This window comes from Mus caroli, unplaced genomic scaffold, assembly GCF_978045245.1.
Source record: "Mus caroli unplaced genomic scaffold, Mus_caroli_1 scaffold_9, whole genome shotgun sequence".
In the NCBI taxonomy this organism is placed as follows: Eukaryota; Metazoa; Chordata; class Mammalia; order Rodentia; family Muridae; genus Mus; species Mus caroli.
The window spans coordinates 39,106,618-39,122,644 of NW_028227264.1; the positions used below are offsets into that span (position 1 = coordinate 39,106,618).

The window sequence follows — 16,027 nt, forward strand, 5'->3', positions numbered from 1 at the left end:
ATTTTGTTATTGAAGATCAGCCTTAGTCCATGGTGATCTGATAGGATGCATGGGACAATTTCAATATTTTTATATCTGTTGAGGCCTGTTTTGTGACCAATTATGTGGTCAATTTTGGAGAAGGTACCATGAGGTGCTGAGAAGAAGGTATATCCTTTTGTTTTAGGATAGAATGTTCTGTAGATATCTGCCAGATCCATTTGATTCATAATTTCTGTTAGTTTCACTGTGTCCCTGTTTAGTTTCTGTTTCCATGATCTGTCCATTGGTGAAAGTGGTGTGTTGAAGTCTCCCACTATTATTGTATGAGGTGCAATGTGTGTTTTGAGCTTTACTAAAGTTTCTTTAATGAATGTGGCTGCCTTTGTATTTGGAGCATAGATATTCAGGATTGATAGTTCCTCTTGGAGGATTTTACCTTTGATGAGTATGAAGTGTCCCTCCCTGTCTTTTTTAATGACTTTGGATTGGAAGTCAATCTTATCAGATATTAGAATGGCTACTCCAGCTTGTTTCTTCATGCCATTTGCTTGGAAAATTGTTTTCCAGCCTTTCATTCTGAGGTAGTGTCTATCCTTTTCTCTGAGATGAGTTTCCTGTAAGCAGCAAAATGTTGGGTCTTGTTTGTGTAGCCAGTTTGTTAGTCTATGTCTTTTTATCGGGGAGTTGAGTCCATTGATATTAAGAGATATTAAGGAAAAGTAATTGTTGTTTCCTGTTATTTTTGATGTTAAAGTTGGCATTTTGTTCTTGTGGCTGTCTTCTTTTAGGTTTGTTGAGGGATTACCTTCTTGTTGTTTCTAGGGCGTGGTTCCTGTCCTTGTATTGGTTTTTTTCTGTTATTATCCTTTGAAGGGCTGGATTCGTGGAGAGATAATGTGTGAATTTGGTTTTGTCGTGGAATACTTTGGTTTCTCCATCTATGTTAATTGAGAGTTTGGCTGGGTATAGTAGCCTGGGCTGGAATTTGTGTTCTTTTAGTGTCTGTATAACATCCGTCCAGGATCTTCTGGCTTTCATAGTCTCTGGTGAAAAGTCTGGTGTAATTCTGATAGGCTTGCCTTTATATGTTACTTGGCCTTTTTCTCTCACTGCTTTTAGTATTCTATCTTTATTTAGAGCATTTGTTGCTCTGATTATTATGTGTCGGGAGGTATTTCTTTTCTGGTCCAGTCTATTTGGAGTTCTGTAGGCTTCTTGTATGTTCATGGGCATCTCTTTCTTTAGATTTGGGAAGTTTTCTTCTATAATTTTGTTGAAGATGTTTGCTGGTCCTTTGAGTTGAAAATCTTCATTCTCATCCACTCCTATTATCCGTAGGTTTGGTCTTCTCATTATGTCCTGTATTTCTTGGATGTTTTGAGTTAGGATCTTTTTGCATTTTACATTTTCCTTGATTGTTGTGCCGATGTTCTCTATGGAATCTTCTGCACCTGAGATTCTCTCTTCCATCTCTTGTATTCTGTTGCTGATGCTCGTATCTATGGTTCCAGATTTCTTTCCTAGGGTTTCTATCTCCAGTGTTGCCTCATTTTGGGTTTTCTTTATTGTGTCTACTTCCCTTTTTAGGTCTAGTATGGTTTTGTTCATTTCCATCATCTGTTTGGATGTGTTTTCCTGTTTTTCTGTAAGGACTTCTACCTGTTTGATTATGTTATCATGTTTTTCTTTAAGGATTTGTAACTCTTTAGCGGTGTTCTCCTGCAATTCTTTAAGGGATTTTTGTGCTTCCTCTTTATTGTCTTCTGCCTTTTTATCAGTGTTCTCCTGCATTTCTTTAAGTGTGTTATTAAAGTCCTTCTTGAAGTCCTCTATCATCATCAGGAGATATGCTTTTAAATCCGTGTCTAGCTTTTCCGGTGTGTTGGGGTGCCCTGGACTGGGCGAAGTGGGGGTGCTGGGTTCTGATGATGGTGAGTGGTCTTGGTTCCTGTTAGTAAGATTATTACGTTTACCTTTCGCCATCTGGTAATCTCTGGGGTTAGTTGTTATCGTTGTCACTATTTAAAGATTGGAGCAGAAGCTGTGTTCCACTCACCAGCAGTCTCTAAATCCTGCGGCGGGGGTCGTGGGTAGCTGACGGTACCCCGGTGCTGGTCCAGCCGGAAGAGGCCTGTGGTCCTACTCAGGCCGTTTTTCTGCTTCCCTAACTAATGCAGTCTCTGGTCCCGCGTGCAATTGGATTGGAGCAGAAGCTGTGCTCCACTCACCAGAAGTCTTAAGATCCTGTGGCGGGTGTTGTGGGTAGCTGGTGAGTGTCAGCTGACCCTGCGCCCCAGCTGCACAGGTGCTTTTCTGACCGGAAGAGGGTTGTGGCCCTATGTAGGCCGGATTTCTCTCTCCCCAACCAGAGCAGTCTCAGGTCCCGCGTGATTGGACTGGAGCAGAAGCTGTGTTCCACTCAACAGCAGTCCCAAAATCCTGCGGCGGGGGTCGTGGGTAGCTGGCGGGTGTCAGGCAACCCTGCGCTCCCGCTACCCCGGCGCTGATCCAGCCGGATGAGGCCTGTGGTCCTACTCAGGCCGGTTTCTGCTTCCCTAACTAATGCAGTCTCAGGTCCCGCGCAATTGGATTGGAGCAGAAGCTCTGCTCCACTCACCAGAAGTCTTAAGATCCTGTGGCGGGTGTTGTGGGTAGCTGGCGAGTGTCAGCCGACCCTGCGCCCCAGCTGCCCAGGTGCTTTTCTGACCGGAAGAGGGTTGTGGCCCTATGTAGGCCAGATTTCTCTCTCCCCAACCAGAGCAGTCTCAGGTCCCGCGTGATTGGACTGGAGCAGAAGCTGTGTTCCACTCACCAGCAGTCCCAAAATCCTGCGGCGGGGGTCGTGGGTAGCTGGCGGGTGTCAGGCAACCCTGCGCTCCCGCTACCCTCGAAACATTCCTTCTTGAAGGCTACATGTAACTATCAGAGTTCTTGGCAAAGTGGAAAAAGATTATTTCAACAAATTGGAACGAGATGTTTGTAGCCTCCAATTGCTGGGGAATCCTGCTCTTTGGGCTTAAAATTATGTCTAAAGTACTCAGGACAAACCCAGTGTGGCTTCTATCTGTTGCTTCAACACAGAATTAATTGTAATTTTAACTTCATATAATTGAAGTGTACCTCTGAATACTTATTGACATTTTACTAAACATACTTGTATTCTTAATGTAAATATAATGAAGCCTTATCAAAGCCAAAATGTCATATCTACTCAAATGCCACTCTCAATTTCGTGCCTAGTGGCCATCTTCTGTAATCTTCTTTGATTTTGTTCTTCAGAGACTTGAAGTTCTTGTCATACAGATCTTTCACTTGTTTGGTTAGAGTCACACCAAGATATTTTATATTATTTGTGACTATTGTGAAGGGTGTTGTTTCCCTAATTTCTTTCTCAGCCTGTTTATCCTTTGTGTAGAGAAAGGACACTTATTTGTTTGAATTAATTTTATATCTAGCCACTTCACTGAAGTTGTTTATCAGGTTTAGGAGTTCTATGGTGGAATTTTTGGGGTCACTTATGTATACTATCATATCATCTGCAAATAATGATATTTTGACTTCATCCTTTCCAATTTTATCCCTTTGACCTCTGTTTGTGGTCTAATTGCTCTGGCTAGGACTTCAAGTACTATACTGAATAGGTAGGGAGAGAGTGGGCAGCCTTGTCCAGTCCCTGATTTTAGTGAGATTGTTTCAAGTTTCTCTCCATTTAGTTTGATGTTGGCTATTGGTTTGCTGTATATTGCTTTTACTGTGATTAGCTATGATCCTTGAATTCCTTATATTTCCAAGATGTTTATCATGAAGAGGTGTTAGATTTTGTTAAATGCTTTCTCAGCATCTAATGAAATGGTCATGTGGGTTTTTTCTTTCAGTTTGTTTATATAGTAAATTACATTGATGGATTTTGGTATATTGAACCATCCCTGCATCGCTGGGATGAAGCCTACTTGATCATGATGGATGATCCTTTTGATGTGTTCTTGGATTCGATTTGGGAGAATTTTATAGAGTATTTTTGCATCAATATTCATAAGGGAAATTGGTCTCTAATTCTCTTCCTTTGTTGAGTCTTTGTGTGGTTTTGGTATCAGCATAACTGTGGCTTCATGGAATAAATTGGGTAGTTTTCCTTCTGTTTCTATTTTGTGGAACAACTTGAAAAGGATTGGTATTAGGTCTTCGTTGAAGGTCTGATAGAATTCTACACTAAACAAACATATCTGGTACTGTTGTTTGTTTGTTTTGATTGGGAGACTTTAATGACTGCTTCTGTTTCTTTAGAGATCATGGGACTGTTTAGATGGATTATCTGGTCCTAATTTAACTTTGGTATTTTGTATCTGTATAGAAAATTGTCCATGTCTAGAAAATTGTCCATTTCATCCGGATTTTCCAATTTGTAGAGTATAGCCTTTTGTAGTAGGATCTGATTTTTTTTAATATTTATTTATTTATTATATGTAAGTACACTGTAGCTGTCTTCAGACACTCTAGAAGAGGGAATCAGATCTCGTTACGGATGGTTGTGAGCCACCATGTGGTTGCTGGGATTTGAACTCCGGACCTTCGGAAGAGCAGTCGGGTGCTCTTACCCACTGAGCCATCTCACCAGCCCCCTGATTATTTTTTTAATTTCCTCAGTTTCTGTTGTTATATTTCTCTTTTCATTTCTGATTTTGTTAATTTGGATACTGTCTCTGTGCCCTCTAGTTAGTCTGGCTAAGGGATTATCTATCTTGTTGATTTTCTCAAAGAACCAGCTCCTTGTCTTGTTGATTCTTTGTATAGTTCTCTTTGTTTCTACTTGGTTAATTCTATCCCTAAGTTTGATTATTTACTGCCATCCACTCCTCTTGGGTATATTTGTTTCTTTTTGTTCTAGATCTTCCAGAAGTGCTGTCAAGCTGCTAGTGTATGCTCTGTTCAGTTTCTTTTTGGAGGCACTTAGACCTATGAAATTTCCTCTTAGCACTGCTTTCCTTGTGTCGATAAGTTCCGGTTTGATGTGTCTTCATTTTCATTAAATTCTAAAAAGCCTTTAACTTCTTTCTTTATTCCTTCCTTGACCAAGTTATCATTGAATAGAGTGTTATTCAGCTTCCATGTGTATGTGTGCTTTCTGTTGTTTTCGTTGGTATTTAAGACCAGTCTTAGTCAGTGTTGATCTGATAGGGTGTGTGTGATTATTTCAATCTTCTGGTATCTGTTGAGGTTTGTTTTGTGACCAAGTATATGGTCAGTTTTAGAGAAGGTACTATGAGGTGCTGAGACAAAGGTGTATTCTTTTGATTTAGAATGAAGTGTTCTATAAATATCTGTTAAATCCATTTAGTTTTTAACTTCTGTTAGTTTCACTGTGTCTCTGTTTAGTTTCTGTTTCCATGATCTGTCCATTGCAGAAAGTGGGGTGTTGAAGTCTCCCACTATTATTGTGTGAGGTGCAATGTGTGCTTTGAGCTTTTGTAAAGTTGCTTTTATGGATGCGGATGCCCTTGCATTTGCAGCATAGATGTTCAGGATTGAGAGTTCATCTTGGTAGATTTTTCTTTTGATGAGTATGAAGTGTGCTTCCTTATCTTCTTTGATAACTTTTGATTGAATGTTGATTTTATTTGTTATTAGAATGGCTACTCCAGCTTGTTTCTTGGGACCATTTGCTTGGAAAATTGTTTTCCAACCTTTTACTGTGAGGTAATGTCTGTCTTTGTCACTGAGGTGTGTTTCCTGTATGCAGGAAAATGCTGGGCCTTATTTACATATCCAGTCTGTTAACTTGTCTTTTTATTGGAGAATTGAGTCCATCAATGCAAAGAGATATTAAAGAAAAGTGATTATTGCTTCCTGTTATTTTTGTTTTTACAGGTGGAATTATGTTTGTGTGGCTATCTTCTTTTGGATTTGTTGAAATCCAAAAGAATTTCTTGCTTATCCTAGGGCGTAGTTTTCCTCATTGTGTTGGTGTTTTCCATCTATTATCCTTTGTAGGGCTGGATTTGTGTAAAGATATTGCGTAAATTTGGTTTTGTCATGGATTATCTTATTTTCTCCATCTATGGTAATTGAGAGTTTTGCTGTATATGTATAGTAGCCTGGGCTGGCATTTGTGTCCTCTTAGGGTCTGTATGAGATCTTCCCAAGATCTTCTAGCTTTCATAATCTCTGGTGAGAAGTCTGGTCTAATTCTGATAGGTCTGCCTTTATTTGTTACTTGACCTTTTTCCCTTACTGCTTTTAATATTCTTTCTCTGTTTAGTGCATTTGGTGTTTTGATTATATGTGATGGTAGGGATTTCTTTTCTGGTCCAGTTTATTTGGAGTTCTGTGCTTCTTGTATGTTCATGGGCATCTCTTTCTTTATGTTAGGGAAGTTTTCTTCTATAATTTTTTTGAAGATATTTACTGACCCTTTAAGTTGGGAATCTTTGCTTTCATTTATACCTATTATCCTTAGGTTTGGTGTTTTCATTGTGTCCTGGATTTCCTGGATGTTTTGGGTTGTGAGCTTTTTGCATTTTGCATTTTCTTTGACTATTTTTCAATGTTTTCTATGGTATCTTTTGCACCTGAGATTCTCTCTTTCATCTCTTGTATTCTGCTGGTGATGCTTGCATCTGTGATTCCTGATCTCTTTTCTAAGTTTCTATCTCCAGGGTTGTCTCCCTTTGTGATTTCTTTATTGTTTCTATTTCCATTTTTAGATCCTGGATGGTTTTATTCAATTCTTTGCCTGTTTGTTTGTGTTTTCCTGTAATTCTTTAAGGGATTTTTGTGTTTCCTCCTTAAGGTCTTCTAGCTCTTTCCCTGTGTTCTCCTGTATTTCTTTAAGGGAATTATTTATGTCCTTCTTTAAGTCCTCTATCACCATCATGAGAAGTGATTTCAGATCCAGATCTTGCTTTTCTGGTGTGATGTTGTATCCAGGACTTGCTATGGTGGGAGAATTAGGTTCTGATGATGCCAAGTAACCTTGGTTTCTGTAGCTTAATACTCTTACACTTGCCTCTCGCCATCTGGTTATCTCTAGTGTTGGCTGGTCTTGCTTTCTCTGACTGTAGCTTGTCCCTCTTGCAATCTTGTGTGTCAACACTCCTGAGAAACCAGTTCTCTCTGGGAGGAATTTGGGTATTGAGAGCTGTGGCACAAGGTCAGCTCTGGGGTGCAGACAAAAACTAGAAGGATTCCATCCCCAGCTGTTCCTTGGTTCCTGTGTCCCAGTGACTCTGGGTGGGTCCATCTTGGGCCAGGAATTTGAGTAGAAGTGGTGGTCTTACCTGTGCTAACAGATGCGTTAGCACTCCTGGGAGACCAGCTCTCTCCTGGTGGTATTTGTTTATGGAGAGCTGTGGCACAGGGTCAGCTCTGGGTGCCAATCACATGTATTCTTAACACTTAGTTGTTGTTGATTTGATCTGATTTTCTTTTATCTCATCACCATGTATGCCTAAAGCTCAGTGCTGGCACATACTAAATGGTTTTTGGACTGATAAGTTATTCATGTTTAATATTCTTTCTATTGTGTTACATGTTTAGTACAATTTAATTTTTCTAGATGACTGTCTTGATTGGTAGAGTGTGTGCCAGGGTCCCAACTCTAACTAAGCATGAGTAGCCACACTCCCTTGTGTGCCTTTCCCCCAGTCTACCGCACCTTGTAAAGAGATCAAAGAAATGCCAGAGATGAACACTAATTGGCATGTTGTTTCCTTGGCTTCGATCTTCCAGGAAGTAGATCTGCAGGTTTTATTTCAGAAATCACTCAGATTTCAGTAGCCTTTAACTATGCTTGTATGGTGTTTATCAAGTACATGGTAATTTAAAGAAAATGTTTCATTCCTTCAACTATGATGTGCTCAAATATGTGACCATTTGTTATGCAATGAGGACACATGGCCTGCATTAAAAGGACCACCATTGGATGCTTTTTTTTCTTGCTAGAGATGTCTATAGTATTGACAGTTAGGGCTACGGTTTGTCAAGTAGCCCTTTCAACATTTTACTTGTGAAATAAAAGGAAACTAACCACTTAAAAAATAAAACATGCAGCCGGGCGTGGTGGCGCATGCCTTTAATCCTAGCACTTGGGAGGCAGAGGCAGGCGAATTTCTGAGTTCCAGGACAGCCTGGTATACAGAATGAGTTCCAGGACAGCCAGGGCTATACAGGGAAACCCTGTCTCGGGGAAAAAAAACAAAAACAAAAACAAAAACAAAAACAAAAACAAAAAAAACAAAAGCAAAAACCAACTAAACAAAAATACATGATTTGGTTTCTCATCTTAGTTTTTCTTTCTTTCTTTTAAATGGAAACAGGATCTTGCTAATGTAGCATAGGCTATAGATTGCAGCCTGGCTTCAAACTTCTCATTTTCATGCCTCAGCTTCTGGAGTGCTGGGGCAATGTAGCAGTCTGTCATCATACCTGGCCTCGATATTTTCTTTATTAGTTATCCTAATCCATTGGCTATCCAGTTTTCTCTGTCACCTTCCAAGAAAAGATATCTGTGTAAACAAATGCCATGTATAATTAATATTCCTTTCTTAATAATAATTGTCCTAGTTTGCTTGTTTGGTGCTGTAATAAAATACGGAGCAAGGGAAATTTTGGGAGGGAGAGGGTTTATTTGGATTGCAGGTTATATAGCATCATAGAGGAAGCCAGGGAACGAACTGGAGATAGAAACTGAAGTAAAGACCATGGTGGTACACTGCTTACTGGTTTGCATGCAGGCTCATACTCAGCCACATTTCTTACACAGCTCAGGCCCACCTGAGTAAGAATGGTACTGCCCACAGTGGACTGGGCATCTCACATCAGTGACAATCAAGAAAATGTTCCACAGAATGCAACAGTCCTTCTTTCCAGATGTGTCAAGCTGAACATCAGGATTAGCCATCACTGGATCCTCATGGATGAAGGCTTTCCTGTTCATTTCTTCCTTAGCTCATACCTACTAAACATCCATTTCTATGATTTGCATAAAGTACAACTGCTTTTAATCACTGGGGCCAGTCATTTGCAAAGATGGCCATGAACAAGTTCTCCCTTTCTCTCTCTGCTTGCCCCTTCTCCCTGAAGTGGCTAGAATCTATTGCCTTCTCTGGAACCTGAGCTGGCTTTGTGATTTATTTTGACTGATAGGATGCAGTGAATTTTTGACATCAAGACTAGGTTCAACTTGAAAGGTGTAGCTCCCATTATTGCCCTCTTCAAAGCCAGCCAGCATGAGCAAGATCTGCTCATCCTGCTGAAAGACCTGCTAAAGAGTAATCTTAGATGGAAACATTCTATAATGAAAGGATGCTGTGAGCCTGGAAGTGACACAGGGGAATGGGGAGAGATTGTGGAAAAGTGCCCCAAAAATGTTGTACATGATTGCATGATAAAAAGAACCAAGTGACAGGATGTGGGCATGTTTCCATGGTGATTTTGGTTGAGATTTTTTTACTTGCCTGGCTTGGATATTTAGCAAGGTTGAAGCTGCCAGTCTTGGCTGATATAGTGCCTGGCAGAATAATGGTCATAAGTGCCTTGGATAGTTGCTGCCTTTGGCTCTCTTTAACAGGACCTCCTGTCTAAGCAGCAACTCCTGAGTAACCTGTCTTGCAAAAGCCCTGTTGCAACTGTTGCCATGAGCAATGTTTTGGGTTAAATCCTGCTTCTCTGGCACTACAGAATGTGACCTTGATTGTAAATACCGTAGTTGCAGATGTGTTACCTAAAATGAAGTCATAAGAGAGCATGCTTGGCTCTAATCCAAGATGGCTGACACCTCTATGAAAAGAGGGAACTTGGACACAAACACAAAGGCACACAGAGAATACTATGAGACGATGGAATCAGAGACCAGGTGATGCAGAAGCTAAGGTTGTTGAGCCTAGAGAGGAGGAGGAACAGTTTCTCCTTTAGGGAGAGACATGAACTTTCAGATGTTGTGATGGTGAGGTGACAAAGTTCAGGGTTTCAGTCACTGGGTCTAAGCCCACTCCCATGCACACCCCTTCCCTTCAGTGTCTCCCAGCAGATCTGGGTGGATCAGTCGAGGGATAGCCTTGCACTTTGGATGAGGATGTTGCCAGAGGCATCATATATTAATCCAGTTAAAATTAAAATTCTCATTGCTTCACAAAGTTGTGTAAAAGGCAACTTATGGGATCTTGGAAGCATAAGGAGAGGAAATAATATTTGATGCTAGAAGCTCTTCAATACCTTTGAAATTAGACCAGACAAGATTGTTTCCTCTACCATCTTTGAGACTCTTCTATAAAAAATTTTTTTCAATTATTGCAGAGTTTACTAGACATTATCACTTACTTGTTTTGCTCAAGAAACATGATTTAACCAAGTATATTAAACTTGGCACTTGTTAATCCCAATATACTCATTTGCATGATTTGGGATACCATAATTGTTGCAAGCTGGTATTAGGATCTTAAAAGTGGCATATCTTACCCAGAAATCTTTAGTGCTTTATAATAACAATAATATTGTCTGCATTATGCAGTAATAATGTAAATTACATTTGCAAAATAGTTCATGGTAATGGGATCTTCTGAAATGCAAGAAAAAGGAACTGCATAATGGAAGAGATAAGTTTGTTTGATGCGCTGCATTTGGTTGTCTGTATTCTCAGGTTGGGAGGCAGGAAAGAGCATGTAGGCAGCTCCATGCCCCACCACCCAAAGGCTGAGCGACAAGGCCTGGACAGTTCACATTAGAGTGGGGAAGCTCAGGCTCTGGGGTCAAAGGTTTGGTGTTGCCTTATTTGCATACTGCTTGTTCTTTGGAAGAGATTTTCACCAAATGAGTAAAAGGTGGATTTCTAGAGCAAGCACATATTGGCTATAATTCAGCTTTGTTTGGTCCTCTTCTAGCTGCTTATGACTTCTGATGGATAATTTACTTAAGATACATCAGGGGGATGGGGAGATTTCTCAGCAGTTAAGAGAACATGTTTGTTGTTCTTACAGAGGACCCAGGTTTGATTTCCAGCACCCACGTAGCAGCTCACAACCATCTGTAACTCCAGTTCCAGGGGTTCTAATGCCCTCTTCTGACCTCTATGGGTTACCAAGCATATACACATGTATATACATACATGTAGGCAAAATACCCATGCACATTTAAATACAACTCTTAAATGTACCTGGACCATATGTGATATATTCCTTTGTATCTTTACCAGAAGAGATTTTAGGTCAATATAAAGTTAATGGATTTTATCCTGCCTCCCTGTTCACTCACTCCTGACTTCCTTCCTTCCTTCCTTGTTTGTTTATTTCCTCCAGTTTGCTAAGCAACGTACTCTATTGAGCTACCCTGTCCTTTTCACATTTTAATTTATTGATCTTACTCATCGTATCCAAACTCGCAGAAAACTATGGTGAAAATAAGTCTGTAGGGAACCTACAGAATTCTTGGCTATGTGACTCAATACAACACATGCTGCTCTTTGAATTTTTGGGTGTATTCTGTACCAATGAAGACATTTTGTGAAATTTTGATTAAGCATTTCCTTTGTTAGCTTAATTACCCTTAATCCAGGAGGATTCTGTCTAAAACTGCAAAGGTTAAACAAAGCTATAGGAGTGCCAGGGAACTGAGAATGCAAAAGGGGGTGAGCTCATTCCCTCGGGTCCCATTCATGAGAATTAATTTAGCCTGGCCCATATTCCCATAGAACCTATCTTCGCTCAGTTATCTCCATGCAGAAGAATGTTGGTTTTCACCTTTTCCGTTTGTTTTGAAACCACTGCCCCACAGCCAGTTTACAGACACTGACTTTCCTAAGGCCTGTTGGATTTTGGTTCCAGGAAGTCCAAGCAAGAGTGGTAAGCCATGTGTTTCAGGTCTCAGGGTGTTAAGCAAAGCCTAAAATTCAGTAATACCAGTTTAAGCACCTCAATGACCCACATTCACTCCAAACCTTCCTGGAACAGAGTTAGACTTTCCTTTTGTGGTTTCCTGGAAGGGTGATATTCTTCAATGGTTAGGAACCCCTGGGGAGCTGGAGAAAAGATGGCTCAGTTGGTAAAGTGCCTGCCTTGCAAGCATGAGGACCTGAGTTCAGATCCCCAGCACCCACAGAAATGCGGGCATGGTGGCATCTGTAACCCCAGTGCTGGGTGTGGGTGTATCTGCAGTCCAGCCACAAGCATGAACCCTAAGTTCAACAAAAGACCTCACCTTGAAAAGTAATAAGTTGGAGAAAAAAATAGTAAGGTGGAAAGACACCTGATGTTGACCTCTGGCTTCCACACATGTATATATACACACACACACACACACATATGTGTATACACACACAACCACAGGCTGTTCATATTTCACCACTGCCTGTCCAGCTGTGGGACTGGAGTGGGTTACTCACCGAGTCTGTTTTCATAAATGGTAACTAAGGTCTGGAGAGACACTATGACCATGGCAACTCTAATAAAATATATCATTTAGCTTGGGTTAGACCCCAAGTGACACACTTCCTCCAGCAAGGGCACACCAACTCCAACAGGGACACACCTCCTAAGGTGCCTCAAGTAGTGCCACTCTCTGATGAGCAAGCATTCAAATATATGAGCCTCTGGGGGACATTGCATTCCCGATTGGCACAGTCACAACAGAATTACGCTTTCATTAGCTGATATGTAATTGCACGGAGGTTGCACAGGGAAGTTCTTAGCTTGCGGTTTGGCACATATTAGTAACTTGGTAACTTTTTTTATGGTGCTGTCATTGAAACTTGGGACCCCGTGCCTGTCAGCTAGGAAAGTGCACTGCCACCAAGCCATGCCCACTCTGCTTCCACTTCTTTCAAGAGGTATTTCAGTTCATATTATTCCAATGGATTTTGTGCAAGTCCAGCAGAAGGAAGCTGACTCTTATAACCTGATTAGCTGCAAAATTAATTTTTCCCATTCCATCTTCTTCTTTATTGCATCTTAGGAAGTAAACCAAGTCAGACAAACAGATGTTTCATGGGTTTTTTGTTTTGTTTTGTTTTAGAATGTTATCCTGGGATATAAGTAAAAGAAATCCTAGAATAATAATTCCAAAACTCAGAAACCCCAAATCTCTTTCTTAGGCTTCAAATCCTAGTGAAGCCTCCAGAGAACGACCAGGCAGGCAGGGGCTCTCTGTCATTCGCTGTGTGGCCGTCATTCCATCAGGACTTGTCTGGGCTCCTTGCAGTGGCACACAGGTTGTGGGAAAAGCCTGTAGGGTAGGGTATGGGGCTCTTTGCAAATGTGCCCTAGTTTTTCCTCCTTTGACATCTACTGCACCGGACAGAAAGCACGAGAGTTCACCATGATGTTCACCTGCCATTTCGTTGTTTTTAAGTCATTAATGGTATGGAAGAGGGTTGGAAATCTTTGTCATAAATTGCCATAGACCCTCTGGATCCCTTTGTCTGCATGGAACGAGTCTCTGGAGCAGGTGGGCAAGGCATCGGCGGGTGACAGACAGACCAACACTTGAGATTGTGTAGAATCTGAATGTATTGTCACAAAGTGAACACCAATCTTATATAGTACAGAAAATACAAGAGGTAGCAGGCAAAGTACATTGAAGTTACCTGATACAAAATTAAGGAATGACTTCAAAAGGATTCACAGGAACCAGGTAGATGTTTACAGTAAAGATAAAGCAGTCCTGCCTAGGGTCAGCTAATGACAGGTAAGGATTTCACACTCCTACCTTTGATCCTTGTGAAGGCTAGCACCAGGGGGTTCTGTTCTTAGCAGACCTTTTCATGAACACTGCAATACCAAAACCCCCCTATTTCCTGGGTCTACAGAAGAATTTACCAACTTGCTTCTAATGTGAAGCTTGCTATACCTAGCTGTAGAGAAGATCTCTGTCTCAGTGGGAGTCCCTAGCTCTATTAAGGTATTCCCTTGCTTGGGTGAGATTTGCTACTGTCCTTAGTAAATATTTTGCAGACCAGCTCTGAGTTACTGGCTCTATCTTTTGTAATGCTCAATTAGTTACTGAATATGTAACTTTCTTACTGCATTCCTGCCAGATTCCAAGCTCATTGGCTTCTGGGACCTTGGAATACTGAGGAGACTTAACTATATTAGAATTTAATCTTAAAAGGCATTTATAATAAAATACTAAAAGAGAGCTCGTAGTTCCATACACCAGACTAACGTGGGAATAGGGTATGAGTCTATGGGTAAATGAGAACGCCAAAGCTCCAGGAGGGGAGTTTCTGTGCCTGTCAAGCAGACTTGACCGGAGTGCGAGGCAATAAATGGCTACTTGGTTATTTGAATCAAAACACACACACCTAAAGCTTAAAAGCTAGCACCAATATATAAGAAAACAAGCAATATTTGGGTTTTTTTGGATCTTGATTAGAAACATAGGGAGAATCTTGGAGGAATTGAAGGAGGGGGAAGAATATGATCAAAATATATTGTATAAAGATATTTAATAACATTTAAAAATGGCTACTTAGAAATGATTTCCAACTCAAAAAATTAAAAAATCCTGCTGCCATTGGAGGTAGACATTATTGATGCTATCATACAACACAACACAATAAGATACAATTTGACACAATACGATACAATATGATATGGAGGTGATACAGTGAATGATCAAGTCTCATTGTATTGCTTTGTTACAGATCGATGTTCTCAAGGCAGATCTGGAAAGTGCCGAGTGGAAAGTTCTGGAAAACCTTATTCTGGAGGATGTTCTTGAGCAGATAGGCCAGCTCGTCTTCGAGATTCATCTCCACTGGCCCGGTTTTGAAGTTAGCGGCAGCGAGAGCGGCGTGGTGCGCTTTTGGTACAGCCTCCTGAAGGAGTTGGAGCGGAAGCACTTCCGACTTTTTCACACCTATAAAGACTTATCGAAACCTCAGCTTTTCCTGAAGAAGGACCTTTTCAACGCTAGCAGCTGTTATACCTTGAGTTGGGTGAATACAAAGTGGAGGTGAGATGAAGCCTCCAGTTCATACAGCACAGGTGGATGCGTCCGTCCTTCCAGTCATGGAGTTACGTCTCCAGTCTCCCCCAGCTTGTCACTTGCTTGAGGCAGGGCTTGGGTGATTGTCTCTGCAGTACGTAATGAAGCCTTGAGCTTGGAGAGAGACAGCGACATGGGTGAATACCTTCACTTGCTCAGACTAAGACCTTCGCCTTCTTAGCCTTGGACAGAGTGGGGGTGTGTCCCTTGGATGTACAAATACCCTGCACAGGCCAGCTTGTGGTTTTCTTAAAATCCATTATGTATCTACAGCTAATGAATTTACATTAAAATGAAATTTTATTATTTCATACTTTTTACTAGGTCAATCAGATTTTAAAATTAACTGTTCATTTCTTAATTTTTTTTTTGTATTTACATTTCAAATGTTATCCCCTTTCCCAGTTTCCTCTCTGCAAGCCTCCCATCCTACCCGCCCTTACCCTGCTTCTATGAGGGTGCTCCCTTCCCGGACTCCCGCCTCACTGCCCAAGCATTCTTCTACACTGGGGCATCAAGCATTTACAGGACCAAGGGCCTCCCCTCACAATGATGCCAGATAAGGCCTCCTGAGCTCCTTCAGTCCTTCTCCTAACTCCTCCATTGGGGGTCCCTGTGCTCGGTCCATTGGTTGGTTGCCTCCATATCTGTATTGCTCAGGAGCCTCTCAGGAGATAGGTGTGTGCACTGTTCATTTTAGGTTGAGTCACTCTGCGGAGGGGTGGGGTGGTACCTGCCTTTTATCCCAACACTCCACAGAAAGAGGCAGGAGGGTCTCTGAGCTTGAAGACAGCCTGGTCTATAGAGTGAGCCAAGGCTACACAGAGAAACCCTGTCTCAAAAACCAAGCAAGCAAACAACCAACCAAAAAAACTGGTCCACTCATTTGACTTTAACTTGCTTCCTTCTGGCTGGTTTCTCTTGTCCAGTCAATGAAGGCCAATCTCTATAGCCTGTGGACTTCAGTCATCCTTTGCAGTCCTTGCAGAGGCCATGCCATGGATTTCTAAGAACTGCTGAGTCTAGTTCCCGGGAGCTTTCCATACATGAGGTCCTGTCAGAATTTCAAGAA

General features: G+C 41.2%; 1 protein-coding gene across 1 annotated transcript in view; it reads left to right on the top strand.

Moving 5' to 3' along the window:
- The window catches only part of Mettl24 (methyltransferase like 24), a 137,238-nt gene extending 122,030 nt beyond the window's left edge, over window positions 1-15,208 (top strand). Inside the window, exon 5 of the mRNA XM_021175136.3 lies at window positions 14,612-15,208. Within this exon, the coding sequence (XP_021030795.1) occupies window positions 14,612-14,926 (315 nt within the window). The 3' untranslated portion in view covers window positions 14,927-15,208. The remainder of the gene's footprint in view (window positions 1-14,611) is intronic.
- Window positions 15,209-16,027: the final 819 nt, after the last annotated feature.